At 55.0% G+C, this 16939-nt stretch overlaps 2 protein-coding genes across 2 annotated transcripts; both read left to right on the top strand.

The window, feature by feature from the left end:
• Positions 1-2367: 2367 nt before the first annotated feature.
• CSUI_008899 (uncharacterized protein) lies at positions 2368-6180 on the top strand (the record flags this gene model as incomplete). The annotated part of the gene is made up of 8 exons (XM_068069018.1): positions 2368-2375; positions 2467-2917; positions 3348-3513; positions 3965-4110; positions 4637-4756; positions 5066-5199; positions 5505-5717; positions 5892-6180. The coding sequence occupies 8 exons, from the start codon at positions 2368-2370 to the stop codon at positions 6178-6180; spliced, it is 1527 nt and encodes a 508-aa protein (XP_067919004.1).
• Positions 6181-6514: 334 nt separating this feature from the next.
• CSUI_008898 (transmembrane) lies at positions 6515-15603 on the top strand (the record flags this gene model as incomplete). The annotated part of the gene is given in 19 exon segments (XM_068069017.1): positions 6515-6520; positions 6744-7369; positions 7848-8079; positions 8266-8705; positions 8716-8870; positions 9270-9792; positions 9853-9931; positions 9942-10118; positions 10421-10620; positions 10908-11054; positions 11308-11370; positions 11676-11987; positions 12258-12369; positions 12736-12909; positions 13291-13545; positions 14007-14145; positions 14493-14683; positions 14985-15114; positions 15440-15603. The coding sequence occupies 19 exon segments, from the start codon at positions 6515-6517 to the stop codon at positions 15601-15603; spliced, it is 4125 nt and encodes a 1374-aa protein (XP_067919003.1).
• Between the last annotated feature and the right edge of the window lie 1336 nt (positions 15604-16939).

The raw sequence follows: 16939 nt of genomic DNA, 5'->3' as shown, positions 1-16939 counted from the left end.
AAGTGCCGAGTCTTACAGTGGAGTGGCCAAAAACGCGCCTTCGTTCTGTGATTCCGTCGTGCATGTCAAGCGTAGATAAGCTAGTTCAGTTCGAGGCCTTTTCCGGCTCGTGATGAGGCGCACCGCTGGATCTTGTGCAGAAGGGTAGGCTGGGGCGCGGTGACAAAACGCGTGCTCAAGCTCCCCTTATACACCAGTGGCTGGTCCAGCAACAAGGCAGACTCTTGCACTGTACGCCCGCTAGGGGCAGCGATGGCTGTCTGGTCCAGTTACGAGAACCAGGCTTTCGAGATTCGAAGGATGCGAGCGCGCAGAGCTCCTCCCATGGCTGTCCAACTTGTTCGAGGCACTCAGAACTGCTATCGAGGGCGCCAGTCATCGACTGGGTTACTCAGAGCTGGCTGTCACGATCATCTTCGCCCTGGATTCCATTTGTAGCCGGGTGTTTTCACAGATTGATATGGGTCGCACTTTTTCAGGAGATAGGCCGTTCATGAAGATCGAATGGGAAACCAAGCACTCCCGGTGTTCATGCTTTGAAGTGTTGCTTCAGTTAGTCGACGCACGCCCGTTGCCTGTAGCGACATTAGAACGTCTTTGCGGGGCTCCCCTAGACAGAGGGTACAGCTCCATCAAGCAAGGGGGCAAGAAGAGAGATGTAGTAGGGAACAAGGGTTGTTGGCGTTGACCGTGCTAAGAGAGTCAGTAGCGCTCTTTCATGGCGGCAGCACTCGGGCAGCGCAAACCGCTGGACGGTATTTCTCGAAAGAATAGAAAAGACGGTTGCTGGCAAAGACCTAAACACTGAGATACGTGGGAGACACCACATGTCCGTACGGTTGTTCCATTGGAAACGGGTTCGAAAAGACGGGGCCTTACGGCTCATGCGAAATATCGCACGAGTTGCGCTGGACCAACCGGCAGGCCCACAGGTCTATTTTTCGCGTTCTCTGCGAGACTCCGGATATGGCAGCGGCCCGAAGGGCATGCTTGGAGGTGGGGGAACAGCGGGAGACGGATAAAGCCTGACGCTGGTCTTGTCTGCTTACAGTCCGTCTCGCGGCTTCTGTCCGAAGGCGAGGCCTGGGCAGGCAACCCAAAATGTATTCTTTTCCAGTCACCTAGCTGCAAAGGTAGCCTGGAGGCAGGAGGTCAACGATGTGCGCGTAGAGTTCGGAAGGCCAGAACTTGCCACGGTATCAGCAGTTTTGGACGATGCGGACGGGAAGCTGACGGATAACAAGACTGCCCCAGCCAATATGGAGCACAGAAACGGCAGGGCAGGAAGGGACTCTCGGTCCCGCTTTCCGGAGCTGCTGTACGCAGAGGGTTCCTTGACTGGAGGCCTTCACTTTGTAGAACCGGCCACACTCTGCACGTTAGTAGGAAACAGTCTTTGCCTTTGGGACTTGGACAAGCGCAGTCGTCGACTCGTGGGGTTCACAAACGATGATGTTTCACCGGAGCAAACTACGGCCATCCATTGTGAAGCCCGTGACTCGTCGGACTCAGCGTCCCGCCGGGATGACGTTGCCTGCGTCGACTTGAGACCTGAAGCTCACGCAGAAGACGATACGTCAGTATCGATCCAGCTGGATCAATGCACTGCCTGCCTAAAGCAGCGGCTTGTTGCTTGTGTGGAGGCTGGCCCTGACCCCCGTATTTTTCTGCTGCGGGCGGAGGCTAACGGGCGAGTCGCAATTGCCGGGATCTGCGAAGGCAGTCCCGGCGTCCTCTCTGTCCAAGCAATTCAGTTCAGTGACTGCGGAACGCGGCTCTATACAGTCTCTACAGGACTGAAGCAATCGACAGACGACCAGCAAGGTGCAGCGCCGGAGACGTGCGACGATCTCGAGTTAGAACTGAGCGCCACGTGCCCCCTTGGAGACACTCACATCCAAACCGTTGTTCGCCTTAGTGTTTTCGAAACGGCGACTTGCACGCAGATCGCGAACGTTGATGTCGAATCAAACAGCATGGGTGAGCGGGCAGCAAACATCTAGGAAATACTCTGTGTGAGCAAGGCGCTTGTCATCCCACGGTGCCACCTCAGAATGCAGAATGCCTGCTGTGCCGGTAGAAGCGCCAGCAGAGATCGGAGAGTGTCGGTGGGGGCCTGCGCTGCACATATCAATGACGGAAGCCGGAAGACAGCCTGCCCGTTTCGGTCACTTGATGATGGCGACAACGCAGGGGTTGCGGAAGACAACCTGAGCAAGTCAACGGTCTTTCTGATCGTCTCCTTCGGCGTGGTGCAGTGACCCCCGCGGGTTGTAGACGACACTTACAGGGCCAAGCACTTCAGAAGCGCGCATGTTCACTTTAGTTTGCTGCGCCGACTGAAGGCATTCTTGTTGGCTTAGCCCAATGACAGCGTAATCCAGGCCATCCTGCGTCGCTCCTTCCACGACCGACTGTGTTTTTGATCTGTGCTTCCGTCGTTCACTCTTTGTGTCAAGCCTGCAGGCCTGACCGAATATCAGTTTGTCCGACAAACTCCCAGCTTCTCGCCCTCTATTCTTCTTCAAGCCTCTCTTTCCTCGAGCTGCTCCAGGCGCCCTCGTGCGCAGAGCCGGCCACGGGCAGCTTAGTGGAAGCCTGTAACCTGGCCCAGCACACCGTTACCGACGTGTCTTGGGTTCCTGTAATTCTGAAAAAGAAGGACAAGACGACGTGCTGCTGCGTTGCCACGAGTTCGGCTGTGGTTCTCGTCTACCAATTTACTGATGAAGGGAGCGTTCTAAGCCCAAACATCCTTTTCACTTTTCTGGCGCCGTCGCCTATAACAAGCTTGATCTTCGCTGACCCATTTCTCATCACCTTTCATGAGAACCTCTCCGTGCTATTCTTGAAGTGCAATACCGACTTCGCACATCCATTCGACGACCGAACTTATCTCCAAGGATCTGAGACGGATGTAAGGAGGCGAGACGGTCAACGAGATACTGTCGCATGTACCTCACATGAAAAAGAACGCCGGGTAGCGCAGGACATTCCTAGCTGCTGTGCCTAGCACCCGTCCCTGTCTGCACGCAGGGGCGGGTGCTGCGCGGCACCGTAGCCCGCACTCCCTCCAGTGTGCAACTCCTCCTTCTTGACCTGTCCGTAGCTGCACTTTCTCGAGGCTGAACAGAGCCCGCTGCGGTCCGGACCAACGCTGGCGGAGCGCGTTGCGTTTCTTTGACAGTCTTCCCTGCTCTCCCGCGGTAGTGCTCGGACCGTCTTCCACAGGACTTCGAGACTGTGTGTGCCGGAGGAAGGTGCTGAGCGGCGAGCGATACTGAATATTCTTTGGGCTTTGTGCACTGGCAACAGTTTGTCATACCGCTCTACTTCCCTTTCTTCAGAACGTGTCAGACTCCGGGGCTGCACTCCGGGAACTAGCAAACCAAGTTTTGGCTCATCCCCATCACCAAGTCCCCCTCGGAGCCGATATTCCAGGACAAGCCCTCTCCACTCTCCTCTTCTTGGTCATCAAGAGAGGCGAACTCGACTTAGCTGACTCGCAGGTTGGTGGGCCCGTCAGGTCTCGATCTCTATTGATAGTCCTGTTGGCGAGGTATTCCTGAAGAATACTGTGAGATTCGTGTGACGTACTGCGTGGTGTGAATGAGCGAGCGAACCGACCGTGAAACTAAAGCAGTTTGTGCAGTAGCTGAGAATTGCCGCCTCTGGCATCATACCTCAGAACGCCAGTATGGACGCGAGGCCCCGGAACAGCCGCAGGCCTGCCTTAGTCGCGGATGAATCTTTCCTGTCTGCTTATCCACTGGAACTACCTCCGCCTACTAAGCTCCTTGTGTTCTGCGATGCGCAAGGGACGCTGCCTTTCCACGGTCGCCGCCGCCCTGCTGTGTTGCTGAACAGCTGTGCAGTCCTCCTAAAACAATGCACCCATCCGCAACAAAATCGCCGAAGCGGACGGCTTGCACTTTCCCGACTCTTTCGTGCTTTAAGGCTGCAGGTGCAAAAGAAGCGTTGATGGGAAGCCAGGAACGTACAATCCTACGTGCTGCACTAGACGGCCGCCGCGGATCTGTCTGTCTCCAGCTGTCGGACGGCTCCGTCTGGCAAATTCTGTTGCCTCGTTCGTCGGCAGGGCAAGTGGGGGTACGTATTGCGCAGCCAGAGACGTCCGTGTGGGTTCGGCCTCGCCATCCGGCGGCTGTGAAACTTCCAGTGGGTGCCTGTCCTGTTAGCCTGACGAAAGGCACGTCTTCTCGGAGGCCTTTGCTGTGCGGGAGTATGTCCGGGTTTTTCGCAGTTGTTGTCGTCCAGCTCTGTTGTGTGTCTGCACGGCTGCAACGGGGTATTACACTCGTAGGGAATATGCACGGCACGCGGCCTTTCTCTCCGCCGCCCTCGTCTACGTGTTGCCGATATGATGGACACGCGACCATCGGCACCTCCCACCAACCAGGGCTGTGGACGGCCTCGCCTCAGCACACCAGTCTGCTTCTCCCGGGAAATCTTTGCTCCGAGAGAAGGAGCTTCTGTCTGGATTGTCCGGGGCTTCTCGTACCAAGCATATAGATGCTTCAAACCGGACATGCACTCTGATTGCCGAAAAGGAGAAGGAGTGTAGCTGACTCGCATTTCGCGAATCCGCAAAGCTCCTCTCTCTCTTTGTCCGCAGACAGGCTCGCGACGAGCCTCACAGCTACCCATGCCCAAAACTACGGCCGCCCGAATGCATCCAGAAGACGACGAAGATGGTGACGACGAGATCGAGTACGGTTCGACTGCATTCTACGCTGTAGGAGACGGCGCTAGCTGAGAAGATACGGTAGACTGCTGCAGATGGTATTCTCTGCCTGCCTGCCCGTCGCGAGACCGCCCGCCCCCCGTGTGCCCCGCTCTGAGGTACTGAGTTCGTGCCAGCCCAGAATCGTCGCCGCCCCTTTAGGTGCACCCGGAAAACTCACCAGTGGAGGATGAGAGAGACCATCCTTCCTAATCAGCGCCAGCGAACTGCAAGAGGAATCCCGTGTGTAACGTTTACCGTAGACAAACATGTTGAATGACGGGAGGTGACGCCTGCTCTGCGTACTCCAGGGATATACAGCTCGAGTCTAAGCTGCTGGGGTTCAGTGCACAAGACCAGCTTATCGGCATTTGCTTTGGAGAAGAGAGACAGCTCGAGTCGAAGTCTGGGGCAGAAATTGACGTCTACATCGCTGGGGAGTCTGGACTTCTCCGGTGAGACCGAGCTTCCTCTTCTGCTTTTTCGCGGACCAACGTGCCAGCACGAGAGGGTAAAGACTTGAATGGCCTAAAAAATGAGTACAACAAGAGCGTTTGGAAACCCCGTGTTCGACTGGGATGAGAAAAGTCTGCAGAGCCGGAAGCCCTGAAGTCAGCGCCCGAAAGTAACGGGTGGGTAGGCTAGATGCTTCCGAAAACGTCGGGGAAGCACGTACTTCGGGGGAATACCGAAGGGACAGCAGGAATCAGCAATAGCGTGTGCATGCTTGAGGCACCTTTCACCGGCTGTGCAATTGCAGGCGTTGGAGTGTGGAGCTGGCGGAAGACCCCCGCGAATCATGCGTGCAAACCAAATGTCTGCCGAGATGCCAAATGATGCTGCCGACACGTATAAGCTGTTTGGCACCTCCGGTTGCGCATCCAGAGCTCGGACAGATCCTACTGGTCGCTAGCGAGAGCGGCGTGATCCGTTGGGTCGACTTTGCTGTCGGCACAGTGGTAAAGGAGATCAGGTTGGTCTCCGGCAGCAATGCTGTCCGATCGCAGCTGCAGGTGACCACGACTTCTGTGAGCTCTCCTCAAGACGGCGGATGGAAAGGCACCTCTCAGTACCTTTATCCAGCCGATCTCCCGGTGTAAGGTACTTTTCGTAACACTCGTCAACTGGTGGTATGTCCTGCCCGCAGACTGCAAGAAGGGACTGTCAGGGCCTTAGTCCTGTGTCCGGAAGAGCAGAAATACAAGGGATTTTCGTCTATCCTCTGGGGTTCGCTTCAGGACGCGGATACATTGGTATTTCTGAGGGCAGCGGGAGGAAAGCTTTGTGTCACTGCAGATGCGCAGCGCGACATCGTTGTCCTGGGTACTATTTCCTTGTCTGGAAGTCTTGGATTCACGCAGCAGGTACGCGCGAACAAACAGGAATTCGGAGCCTGTGCGGCCGCGAAGGACGGGCACCCCCAGCTTGCACGTTAAACTTTACCAGGGTCTAAGAGACGCGAGAACTCAGTGTCGGTGTTCTGTCAAGCCTCCTCTCTGCAATTCAGGAATTAAAAGGGAGGAAAGTAACATCAACGGAGAGTGACAGCAGACAAGAGAGTCCTGTGTTACTGTGCAACTCGCTTGGTTGGCTACGGGCGCCGCCCGAGTCGAGGTCCCCGAGGCTGCCCTCGGGATGGCTGGTCTGCTGCGGCTGTATTGCTGGTGTCCAAGACGTACCTACGGTCAACGCCATTTTTTTTGTCAGTGCTCCGCCACCCACATACTTGCCATGCACCGCGGAACTGTCAGAGGAGGTAAGCAGCGAATGATGGCGGTAGGTCGTAGATACTGTAACAGAACTGTCAGACTCCCCCGGGCGTGGATGCCCGATTGAGTTCTGCTGAACCGCACAGAGCTACCCCTGGGGGCACGCCGACAGGCCCAGTCGATTCGAAGATAACGCCAGCGTAGCTGTGGCATTTGGAAGCCCGATGGCGCAAAAATAGACATCTTTTCTAAAACTCCGTAGTTGTCCTCTTTGTGTGTCATGCGTTCAGTGTCGGGTCAAGCTGGTCCAGGTCGCGTGCTTGCCCTCCTCGATGTGCGTTACCAACTCCGGGATCTACCTGGGCACAGCAACTGGGGAAATTTGGTGCTTTGACGGTCCCGACCTTCTGCGAAATCATGGCATGAGCGACCTACGCAGCGCTCACCTGAGCTCTCCAGCCGTCCCTCTCCAAACCTTTGTGATATCCAGTACTCCACTTCACTGTCTGACAGCCCCGACGACCACCGCGTGTGGCTCCGACGAGTCCTCGGCAGCAGCAGGGAAAACACAGCAGGGCGTAGATCTCGTCGCGGCCGCTTTCGATGGCAGCGTTTATGGAGTCCGGCTGCCACACGTTGGAGCCACTTGCCCCAAACACGACGAGCAGAGCAGCTTCGGACTCCTCTGGAGTCAAGAACCACATAGAAGTAGCGACTCCGCGGAGACATTATCCGTTACCGCGGCGTTGTCAGTGGGAAGAAGTGGACACATGCTTCTTGGGAGCTGTAGCCCAAGCGACGGGTTTCTCCTTTGGCGGCCGTCCGGTACCGTCCCTAGAATGAGGGAAATGTTTCGACAGGAGGGTGCTGGCGTTCAGATTCTCCTTGAAAACCATGACGCAGCCACCGTGGAGTTGTAAGTGTGCTTCACTGTGTCCCCGCCCATAGTAGCCCGACGCAGTCATCCTCAAGAAGTTAAGCGTCTGCACTTTCAAGCGGGCCGGCACTTCAACGTAGGGCGAGTAACTCTCTCCCTCGTACGTCCGCAGTCCGTGTACCTCTTTGGATGCTGGAGTGCGGGACAGTTCTTTCTGCTTTGTCGGCACGGTTGACCACATAAAGGCAGACACCTACGAGGTGCAGGCGCCAACTTTGCTGCGACTACTAGAGGGGATTTGTCTCATCGTTTGCGGGCATATACTGACGGAGACAATCGCTAAAAGACCTAGCATTACGAACGAGGAGGCAGCCCTGAGCTAGCCACGGTGCAGTGAAAAGGGTGGCCAGGGTCTTCGCTTCTCATGTTCGGTGCTGATGTGGGAGATCCAAGGGAGCTGTTTATTGAAGAACGCTTGCATAATTCTTGCAGCGTGATGAGTACATGCCTGTTACAGTTGCGATGATCGCGTCGGCGGAGGCCCATGCGGACGACGAATCGCCTTGGGTAGCCCGGACCCGCTTATAGCAGTTTGGACCCCTGTACAACCGTCCTTGGAAACCCGCCTGCAATGGCTTTGCCTGGGTGACGCTGAGGCGGCTGCCAAAGTATATGATGCAAAAGAAGGACTAGAGGAAGAGATGGAAGCTTTACGGGCAGGGCTGGCTGTACTTATTCAGGAGAACGAGGTATGCAAGCTGGTTTCTCTACGCGCAACGACCTCGGTCCCGGGTAGAGAGCCTCTAAGGGGAGTGTCGCCGCGGACGCCAAGCACGAGTTCCTTTTACCCCGAGAGTTCTTCGTCCTCGACTACGTTGTCACCGTGAGGCGCAGTTTTCTACGGCGCGTGTGGGTGTTGCTCGCTTTGACTGCAGGCTAGCACTCCACTGGAAGCGCTGGATCGCGAGGAGTTCTGCATCGACACGGAAACACGCCAGCGTATACAGCAGGATGCGAGGAGTCAGATGGAAGGGCTGCGAACGCACTTGGAGCTCCAGAAACTCGCCTGCCGCGTCCTGAGAGACAGGTTTACCGAAAAACTCTGGAAATCTATGGATAGACCGGGTCGAGCGCTAACAGCTCTCGACGACAGCGAGAGAGCTATGGTCCGAGATTTCCCGCTGCGACAGCCGCCTGCGGCCCAAGAGGTCCTCGAGAAAAAAGTTGTGTTTCTCCGGTGGGTCTCAAGAAGATATCGTCCCTGTGCCCTCCGTGCTTGGCTAATGAGGATACAGTACCACCCGAGCAATCCGGGGACGACAAGCTGGCAGACGCTGCTGCCGGCCCCAACAGCAACCGTCCCCGCTGTTTTCGGGTCTGCGCAGACGGATGGAACGAATGGAGAAAGACTGGCTGAGCAAAGTCAATGCAGTGGACTTGTCATTGATGAAGATGAAAGTTGAGGACGAGGTCGTAACAACGCCGTGGATGGATAGCATGGCAGAGGAATACATAGTCCACGCCTGGGCCGGAAACCGGCGTAAGCTGCCCGACATGTCGCCCACCATATGACGCGACCTTCATATGGATTAGCACATTGTTGTACTGCAGCGCTGTAGCGCCGGAAATTGTATGGCCTCGAGTTGTCATTCCCCGCTGACGAGGCGTTCAGCCAGCGACAGCAGCGGATACTCCTGACTGGTTGGCATTATCACGGAAGCGCGTCTGCACTCCCCGATTAAGGCGCCCGCTGAGGCAAACGTAGTGACGAGAGATTAGTTCGCATTTGGTGGCAGTGGTTGATGGGACTAGCCAAACTGCGTTTTGCTGACCAGATCACCTTGGCGGCGGGCCCATCTCACCTCAGTTCACTTGGACTGTCCCGTGACGGGAAGGGGAGTGAAGAAGAGCAACTGTGGAAATCTGTTTCCTTTGCCAGCGGCGACTGAGGAGAACGGAGCAGCCTTCGATGAAGTGCAGCGTCTGAGAGAACTTCTTTATGCCCCCACCGAGATACTTTCGATGTCGCGACGACGCATTCAGTGCTGCTTGCTCAACAAACTGGCCACGGCAGTGAGCTCGAACACTCCAAATATTACGGCTGTCCAACCTTGCAACCCCCACAGTTTCGCGCAAGTGATTCCGTTTTCTGAACACGCACATCTCTGCTGTCGTACACGCGGTCCTACGGGCGGTGGTATCAGCCACCCCCCTGCCTCGCACTCCCTCAGCCGGTGGCCTAAGAGAGAATCGTTGTGGCTGGCGAGAAAGAACAGATTTCTTTGTGACACTCCCCATTACCCGTCCTGGCGTCAGTGCCAACCAAGATTGCTGGTGGGGCTCTGGGTGGACGCAAGAATCACGCCGCGTCACACTCAGGCAAGCAAGACTACACAGTTCGCGGCCCTGACCACCATTCCTTCTAGCAGACAACAAAAGAAAAGGGACGGCTTCCTGCCCGTGTAAGGCGACAACTCCGGCGGCTCCAGAATGCGTGGACTCTTCTCTCCTCGTCCGTTTAGATTGCACAGTGTCTCAGACTATAGGGAAGCAAGCAGTGCAGAGATGAGAGCCGCAGCGCGTGTTGCTGTGGACATCTGTGTGAGCTAAGATTAGAAGAGCTTTCAACCACGTGTTTGACGGCGTTCTAAGTGAGAAAAAGAGAACAGTTGAGCAGATCAATCAACGCGTCAAAAAGGCACGAACTATTGCGTCCGAGCTCAAGCGGGATGCTGGTGTAACCGCCTACAGTTGCCCTAGTTGCGAGGACCCGGAGTCGCTGCTAAAGGTATGACACATTCTCTTGCTTGAAAGGTCCAGCTGTCTCTGCAAAAGCCAGCGGAACTTGCACTGTTCGCGACTGAGGTGCCGCGACCCGCCGACGGGACAGTATCAGACCGTCCACGTAACCGGCGGCTTCCTGATGCGAGTACGCAGAGGTTGTAGGGCAGCCCATCGGTACCTTCTGCAGACGTACTCCGCCACTGGCTGCAGTGCGGTGACGGCACGTTGGGTCGGTATTGTCGACAGACTCGCAGGAGCTGATCCCACATCTTGCTGTCGACTGCGTCTGCTTCATATCCGTTACAGGTGACAGAACAGGATGTCCTTGCAGAGATGGGTGAGCTGCCGGAGTGGTTTATTGCCGAGGATAAGGAAGATGAAGAGGGTCAGAGTCATCTTAACGACTTGGGGCTCGACGAGGCCTCAGTGCGCGCCTTGCAGCAGATGATGGGTGGCCAGTTGAAAAGCAAGAAGGACATGAGTGCTCTAGAAATGACTGTTGAAAAGTGAGTCAGGGTTTCCTCATTGCTGAGGCAAGCCCAGGATATTTTGTCAGGGACAGCACTGCGAGCTGGCAACAAGATGCGTTCACCTTTCGGGTCTTCTCCAGCTACGTGCTCGACCTTCCTAACGGTCTGCAGTCTTAAGATATGTAGGGGAGAGGACTTACCGAGTAGCAGCACTGCCTCTCTGCAAAGACTTTCGATTTCATTTAGTGAAGATTCGTGACTAAGAATAGCTACAATAACGGTACTGATGCCACCAGGTGTGGTTGCACCCTGCACGCACACAGGGAACCCTGGATGGAGACGGTGAAACCAGAAGAAATGACAGACTTGCAAAAGAAGAAGTTTGCAGAATATGAAGAGAAGGCGAGGCAGCTGGCCGACCTTCAAGAGACATATCGGAAGAAGCTCGAGGGGGAACTGCATCGGCTGCGGTGAGTGGTAAGGTTTGCGGCCGCTGTTTTGGTTCGGCACTCCAGTAGTCTCACAGGACTCGGTCGACGAGATTGGTCACTATGGGAGCAAATGTCAGTTGATCGCGATGTATTTCAGTCCATGTTACGGCGCCTCAACTAGAGTATGCTGGAGCAGAGGCTGCCTTCGAACGATGCTAGAGCGCCTCGTTGAAACACCGCGGATGTAGCGAACACGACTGTACGAATGTGTTCCCGCTTTTGTTGTCGACAGGGAAGAGATCAAAGAGCTAAGGCAAAAGTTCGCTTCTCGTTTCCAAGAACTCCAGCTGAAACAGTAAGCAATACGACGTGAGCTGCCGATGAAGTAAGAGAGGCCACATACCGTTGCGCCTCGGCGCCTTGTCGCTAGCCCCCTTTTACCGTAGGGAGAGTAATACGCGATCACCGCCTTGTCTGGTCACGGGTACCGTGAAAGCGCCACACCGGAACTGGCGCCAGGCAGCAGGAGGCTGGCAGGGGCTCCGGAGCTTTCAAGGATACTCACCCTGTGTTGAACCACACTGTAGCCTAACAGGCTGAGTACTTTTTCGAGATCTAAGCAGCTGCGGTGTGCATGGCACACGGGCCTCGTGCTTCCAGGAGACAAATGGAGGGAGACATTTTGAAACAGGAGCTTTACTGCGTTAGTCTCCTCGAGTGGGTCAATTCAAACATTGACAAGGCAGACTCCCTCGATGACCTCCTGCGGCAGCTGTACATGTGTTCCAAAAAGTTGAAGCAAGAAGGTCAAGAGCTCAGTCACTTTGCTGAACAGTGTCAGGCTCTCGAAAAACAGCATCAGACAGTTCAGCAGGCCGACAAGGAAGTCGTGACATCGATACGCAGTTTCCTCCATCACGCGCAGATTCCAGGGGAAGCAATGGCCGCGATGATGACTCTCTTCAAGCAGCGGTGAGACATCCTGCCACGGGAATTGAAACTAACGAGGACAGGGGTGCACAGCTGGCAGTCCCAGAGAAGCCCAAGGACAGCCAAGGCGTTACTAGGCGATACACGTTCTTCCCATATAATACATCATGAGGCTGACACATTTTCAAGCCCTTGAAGTGTCACATGTGTCCATTTTCCACTCGGCACCAGTTGCGCACGCTCCACTCGCATCACATCTCCGCTGCAAAGCTTCCTTACCACTAGCAGTGTTGTTCGTTTGTCCGTCGCTAGGCCAAAACGTGGCGGTCAAAGCAGTACTGTCGACTTGGCTGCTGCAAGTGGGAAAAGCTCGGAGCTTTCTCCGGAGACACTTTCTGCCGCAGATGTTCTCGCTGATCTGGAAGTAAGAATTAGGCCAGCTAGCATTGGTCCGAGTTTTAGTGCAGCAAGCTCGCTAGGTCCTTTCGCCTGCTATCTCCGTTGGCGAGTCATCTTCAGCAAAGGCCGATACCAATTCTGCACAGCAGTATTCCCCGAAGAAGACGGATCAGTGCTATACGTTGACCGCGTCCCACCATTCGAGTCCCTAGGCGACTCCAGAGACCCCAAACGAAAGCTACCAGTGCGCTCCTGTCTCTGGTACTCTCCCCGAGGGTCTCTGTTCGATCAGAACGCCAGAGTGAACACATCAGAGAGCAGTCGCTTACAACAGCTCTGATCGAAGCCGTTAAATTCACCATCATGCTTCGAAGTGCGTCAGACGTCACAGGTTCTAAGGCATGCTGATGAATTGCGGGCGTACCAGGGCATTGAAGGTGTGGACGAAGCGTGTGTGCGCAAAGTTCTTCAAGCCCGGCACGACAAGATCCAAACAGAGCAACGACTGGCTGCAACGGCTGCGGCTCTCGACCATTCCCGGCGCTACATGGCGTATGTTCAGCAGGTAGTTTTTCCAGGGACCTGCGATCCAAGGCCTTTAGCCGCCACCGCCTGTCGGGCACAGTCAGCGAAGAAATCTTTTTAACGAAGTCTGCAAACTTCTCTGGTGTTGCAGTAGAGTTGAGACACGTTCTAACGGAATGCGACCGGTCCAGGAAGTGCTCAACGGAGTGCCGAACCAGCTATCAGCTCCATAGTTGATGGTGGTCCTTTTTTCGTTTTTCGCCACTCGTGCTACGCGGAAGTGACGCAGAGAACCAGGCAGCTTCGTTACCACGCGCCCTCTGGCTTGCTTTTGTCCCGCTCTTGAAAGCCGCAACTGCCGAGCGCTCACCTGTACTGGACCCCGCCACTCGATGAACTGTGACGGATGTTTCTCTCACAGAGCCACAAACGCAACACTGCCAAGGAGGCAAAGCTTTTGCAGAAGATATCGGAACAGAGGAAAGAGCTGGAGACGCTTGAAGTGAACGTGAAGCTTCTGATTGAGCTCAAGCAGGGACAAGTGGAAGTGACGTCGCCGACGCCTCTCATCACATATGACGATGCCTGTCTTGTTCATCGAGATGTTATCGATGACTGCAACAACGCAATTCTTCTCAACGGGAAGCAGAAGATCAATACACTCGAGATGGTCAAGGTGAGGAGTGTGGACACGCACCCCCACAAGAAAACCACGGTGTCTGCCGTAACAAGGGACCATACAGAGAAGAGAGACACGCTGCAAGTGTGAATGAATTCCTTCATGTGCACAGAACGCGGCCTCATTCCGCACAAAAACGTGGCGAGCTTTGCTGATGGACCTACGCCCGGACAGTGCTGTATCGTGCTGTATCCGGAGGGGGGTAGTACAACTCAGTGACGCTGTCAGAAAACGAAACCTATAAGCTAAGCCCGAGCGAGCAAACGCTCATGGTGTTTCGATGTCTCGAGGCAGCACAGATCCCTCCACAAAAGACTTGTAGGGACCGATCCGGAGCTTTCGGAAGCGTTGAGCTCTGCTTGCAGTGTGCGCAGCGCGCCCAAGTTAGCTAGCAGGTTTCGAAACAGCTGCAGCTGCACCCATCTGCTCCATGTTTCTGTTCAAGCTCGATTCCTCAGGAGTTCCGTCGGAAAATTGTTATGCTGGACTGGGAGAAGCGAGTTCTAGACCTCGAGGCAAACGACATTGAAGAAAGAACAAAAGATGTTCATATGCTTCGGGTCACGAAGGAAATGCAAAAATACCTTGCGGCTGCTGGTAGGCACGTGTCAAAAGCACTGGCACCTGGGTTTACTCGGGCACGAAGATTCAGACAGCTTGATACCGTTGGTCTCTGGATCAAGGGCGCTCCAGTGGCCAGGTAAACCGGGGGAGAGGGGCCTGTATGGAACTGTCCCTTCAACAGGTCGGCAGCTCCAATAGTTAGTGGTCCCGGCAGGTAACGCCGTTCTAGTACTTGTTGAGGTTTCTCTCACGACGTTAGTGATTACCCCCGCAGTACCAGTTCCGGCACGCATGTCGTGTGGTTTTACGGTGTGGCGACATCTACTCAGGATCGGACGCGCCATTGAGGACTGTGTTTCGAACTGTGCCTTTCTGTTTAGCTCATCAGCGCGCGAAAAGGGCAGATCTGCAGGCTCAAGAAAAAAGCCCGTCAACCTCTTCGGCCGTACCTGGTGGCATCGCAGCAACCGCCATCGAGCAAGCCCGTCCCCAAAGAGGGACTTTCCGAGACTCTCAACTCGACCTGTTGGATAAGAAAATCCGCGATCTAAAGCAAGAAATCAAGCGAATAGTATGGCTCGTCACGAGAGAGGTGTCAAAGCGAGCAGAAATACATACATTTCTTATGTGCCGAGTGGTGTTGAAGTACGCGAGGCTAGGGTGCGGCGCTGTCGTATCAGTGCAAGTGTTCAGATCATTTCTCCGGTCAGTGAGAAGCCTTTTGTTCGGTAGGCCACAGGATGGCCCCGACGGAAACCCTGATGCCGCAGAAGAGCTTCTCGAGAGGCAGGGGACACAACCAGAAATTGCTCGACCGAAGGAAGGCTGCATGCCAGGTTGTTTCCCGTCACGGCCGGTGTCCATGTCTGCAGACGCTTGAAAACGCTTCGCTGGAACAGGCGGCAGAGGAACTGCAGAGTGGGGTTGCCTACCGCCAGCGTATCCGCCAGCTAAGGGAGAAGTCCCCTGTGGCGTATAGGCGAGACAGTGAACTTGCTCCAAGTGAGACTCCTAGTTGAGGTCTCAGCCAACTGCAGGCGCGAAGAAATCACTCATGCAGAAATACGTTCTCGGAGTTTCGCAGTCGTGGCACGTCTTCGGTTGGTACAGAGGTTGACAGTGCTTTGGTCGTCCGCAAGGTGGGAAAAGACGCCCGGTGATAGTAGCAGGAGATGCAGAGTAATATGCATCACCTGGCTTGTTTAGTGGGCGTTAGGTTGTCTTTGACCAAGCGTGATAGGTTTCACAGAACCCTGCCAGATCAGAGGGGTTAGTACCATTATCATCTCACAATCTGCCCTCCTTACTTCTCCATTCCTCTGTTCAGCGCCGAGCAGTTCCTTTGCGAAGTACTCTTCTTTCGAAGGAAATCGATATATTGATCGGCTTCGTCGAGCAGCGAGAAAACACACTGACGAAATCGATGAACTCCGAGAGGAGCTCAACCGCCTACGCATCCGGACAGTCCCTCTCTTCGGAATGGGGCGGTAACTGCAGCTTCTGGCTGCAGTCACCACCTAAACCGCTTCTCATCGTCCGCCATGTGGGGCTATACATGAATCTCTGCGAGACAAGCTTCTTCGATATGATCGGCGCTAGCCCTCCAGCGCAAGAGGTCGCTTTCTTTACCAGCATATATGACTAGTAACACCGGAACTCAATTACAGGCATCGCATTGTGGTCTTCGCTCATGTCTTGACCCAGTTCGACAATTTCAGGACCACATAAGCTTTCTTTCCTGAGTGTGAGCCACATGCCGAGGAGTGGTGCCCGCAGGGTCGGCACACTATCGCTGAATCGCTTTTAGCACAGTAGCCAGCGAAAGACACAGCCCATAAAGATTGTGACCCAGAGATCGGCGGTTGCCACAAGCGTGAGACTCACGCTGTATCCTCCTAGAATGATCTATGAAGAGCGAGGAGACTGCCGGTAGGCTTCCATCCTCTTGTCTTTCACGTCCAGGAGGTAGCGTCACCATTTCTACCAGAGACGTCTCAGGGGAGAAACAGTTTGCGGAATCCGCTTATGGATTAGACTCCTGACGAGCCCGGACAGCTTCGACAGAAGCCGAGACAATTACCGTACTCCTGAGCTGCTTCCGTGATTGCCGACTCACCCCGGACACGCGGCCGAGCAGTCGTTAATCGCACGCTCACGACAGGCCAGAGACCATCGTGGCTCGGTGACCTCGAGAAGACACAAGACATGTTCGGGAAGAACCTGACTCTCCTGTTTGTAAAGAGCACCGAGCATTGAGTTCGTAGCAACTCGTGACACTGGCGGATTGTCCTAGTGCGTCGCGACCCCTTGTTTCCAATTGAAATTTCAACGTCATGTAGCGTAGAGAGAAAGCTGCCGTCGAGGACTACGTTCGCGTACAGAGTCGCGGTTGTCAGGGGGAGAGGTGCCATCCCACCGGTCACCAGGTCACTCCAGGAGCTGTGAGGTCGGATCGACCAAGTACCTCACCAGCAGCGAGATCTACTCCAATCTGAACCGCTCCTGCTGCTGCCGCTAGTCTGATCCGCGCTCTGGTGGTTTACATCTAGCCTAGCAGTAGCTGGTGTCTCGGTGAAGAGTGGGTCTTCGCATGCGGCACAGTGAACTTGCTGTCGGGCCGACAAGACGCTCACCATCCACCCCCCTAGTCTGTACACATGCAGACGCGGGAGGGAGATACAAGGTACACAAAATTCACATGTAGTGTTCTGGTAGTACTGCGGTAGAGTTTTGAAATCGGCGCTAACAGTCTTTCTCTTTCAGGCAGGTCAGCAGATCGGGTGCTGCATGGGCAATCCCTCAGAGAAACGGGTCGGCGCCCCCCCTC

This window comes from Cystoisospora suis (assembly GCF_002600585.1).
Source record: "Cystoisospora suis strain Wien I chromosome Unknown contig_5141, whole genome shotgun sequence".
NCBI lineage: Eukaryota > Apicomplexa > Conoidasida > Eucoccidiorida > Sarcocystidae > Cystoisospora > Cystoisospora suis.
Note: the sequence above shows the minus strand (reverse complement) of the source record. Positions and strands in the feature narration are given on the sequence as shown.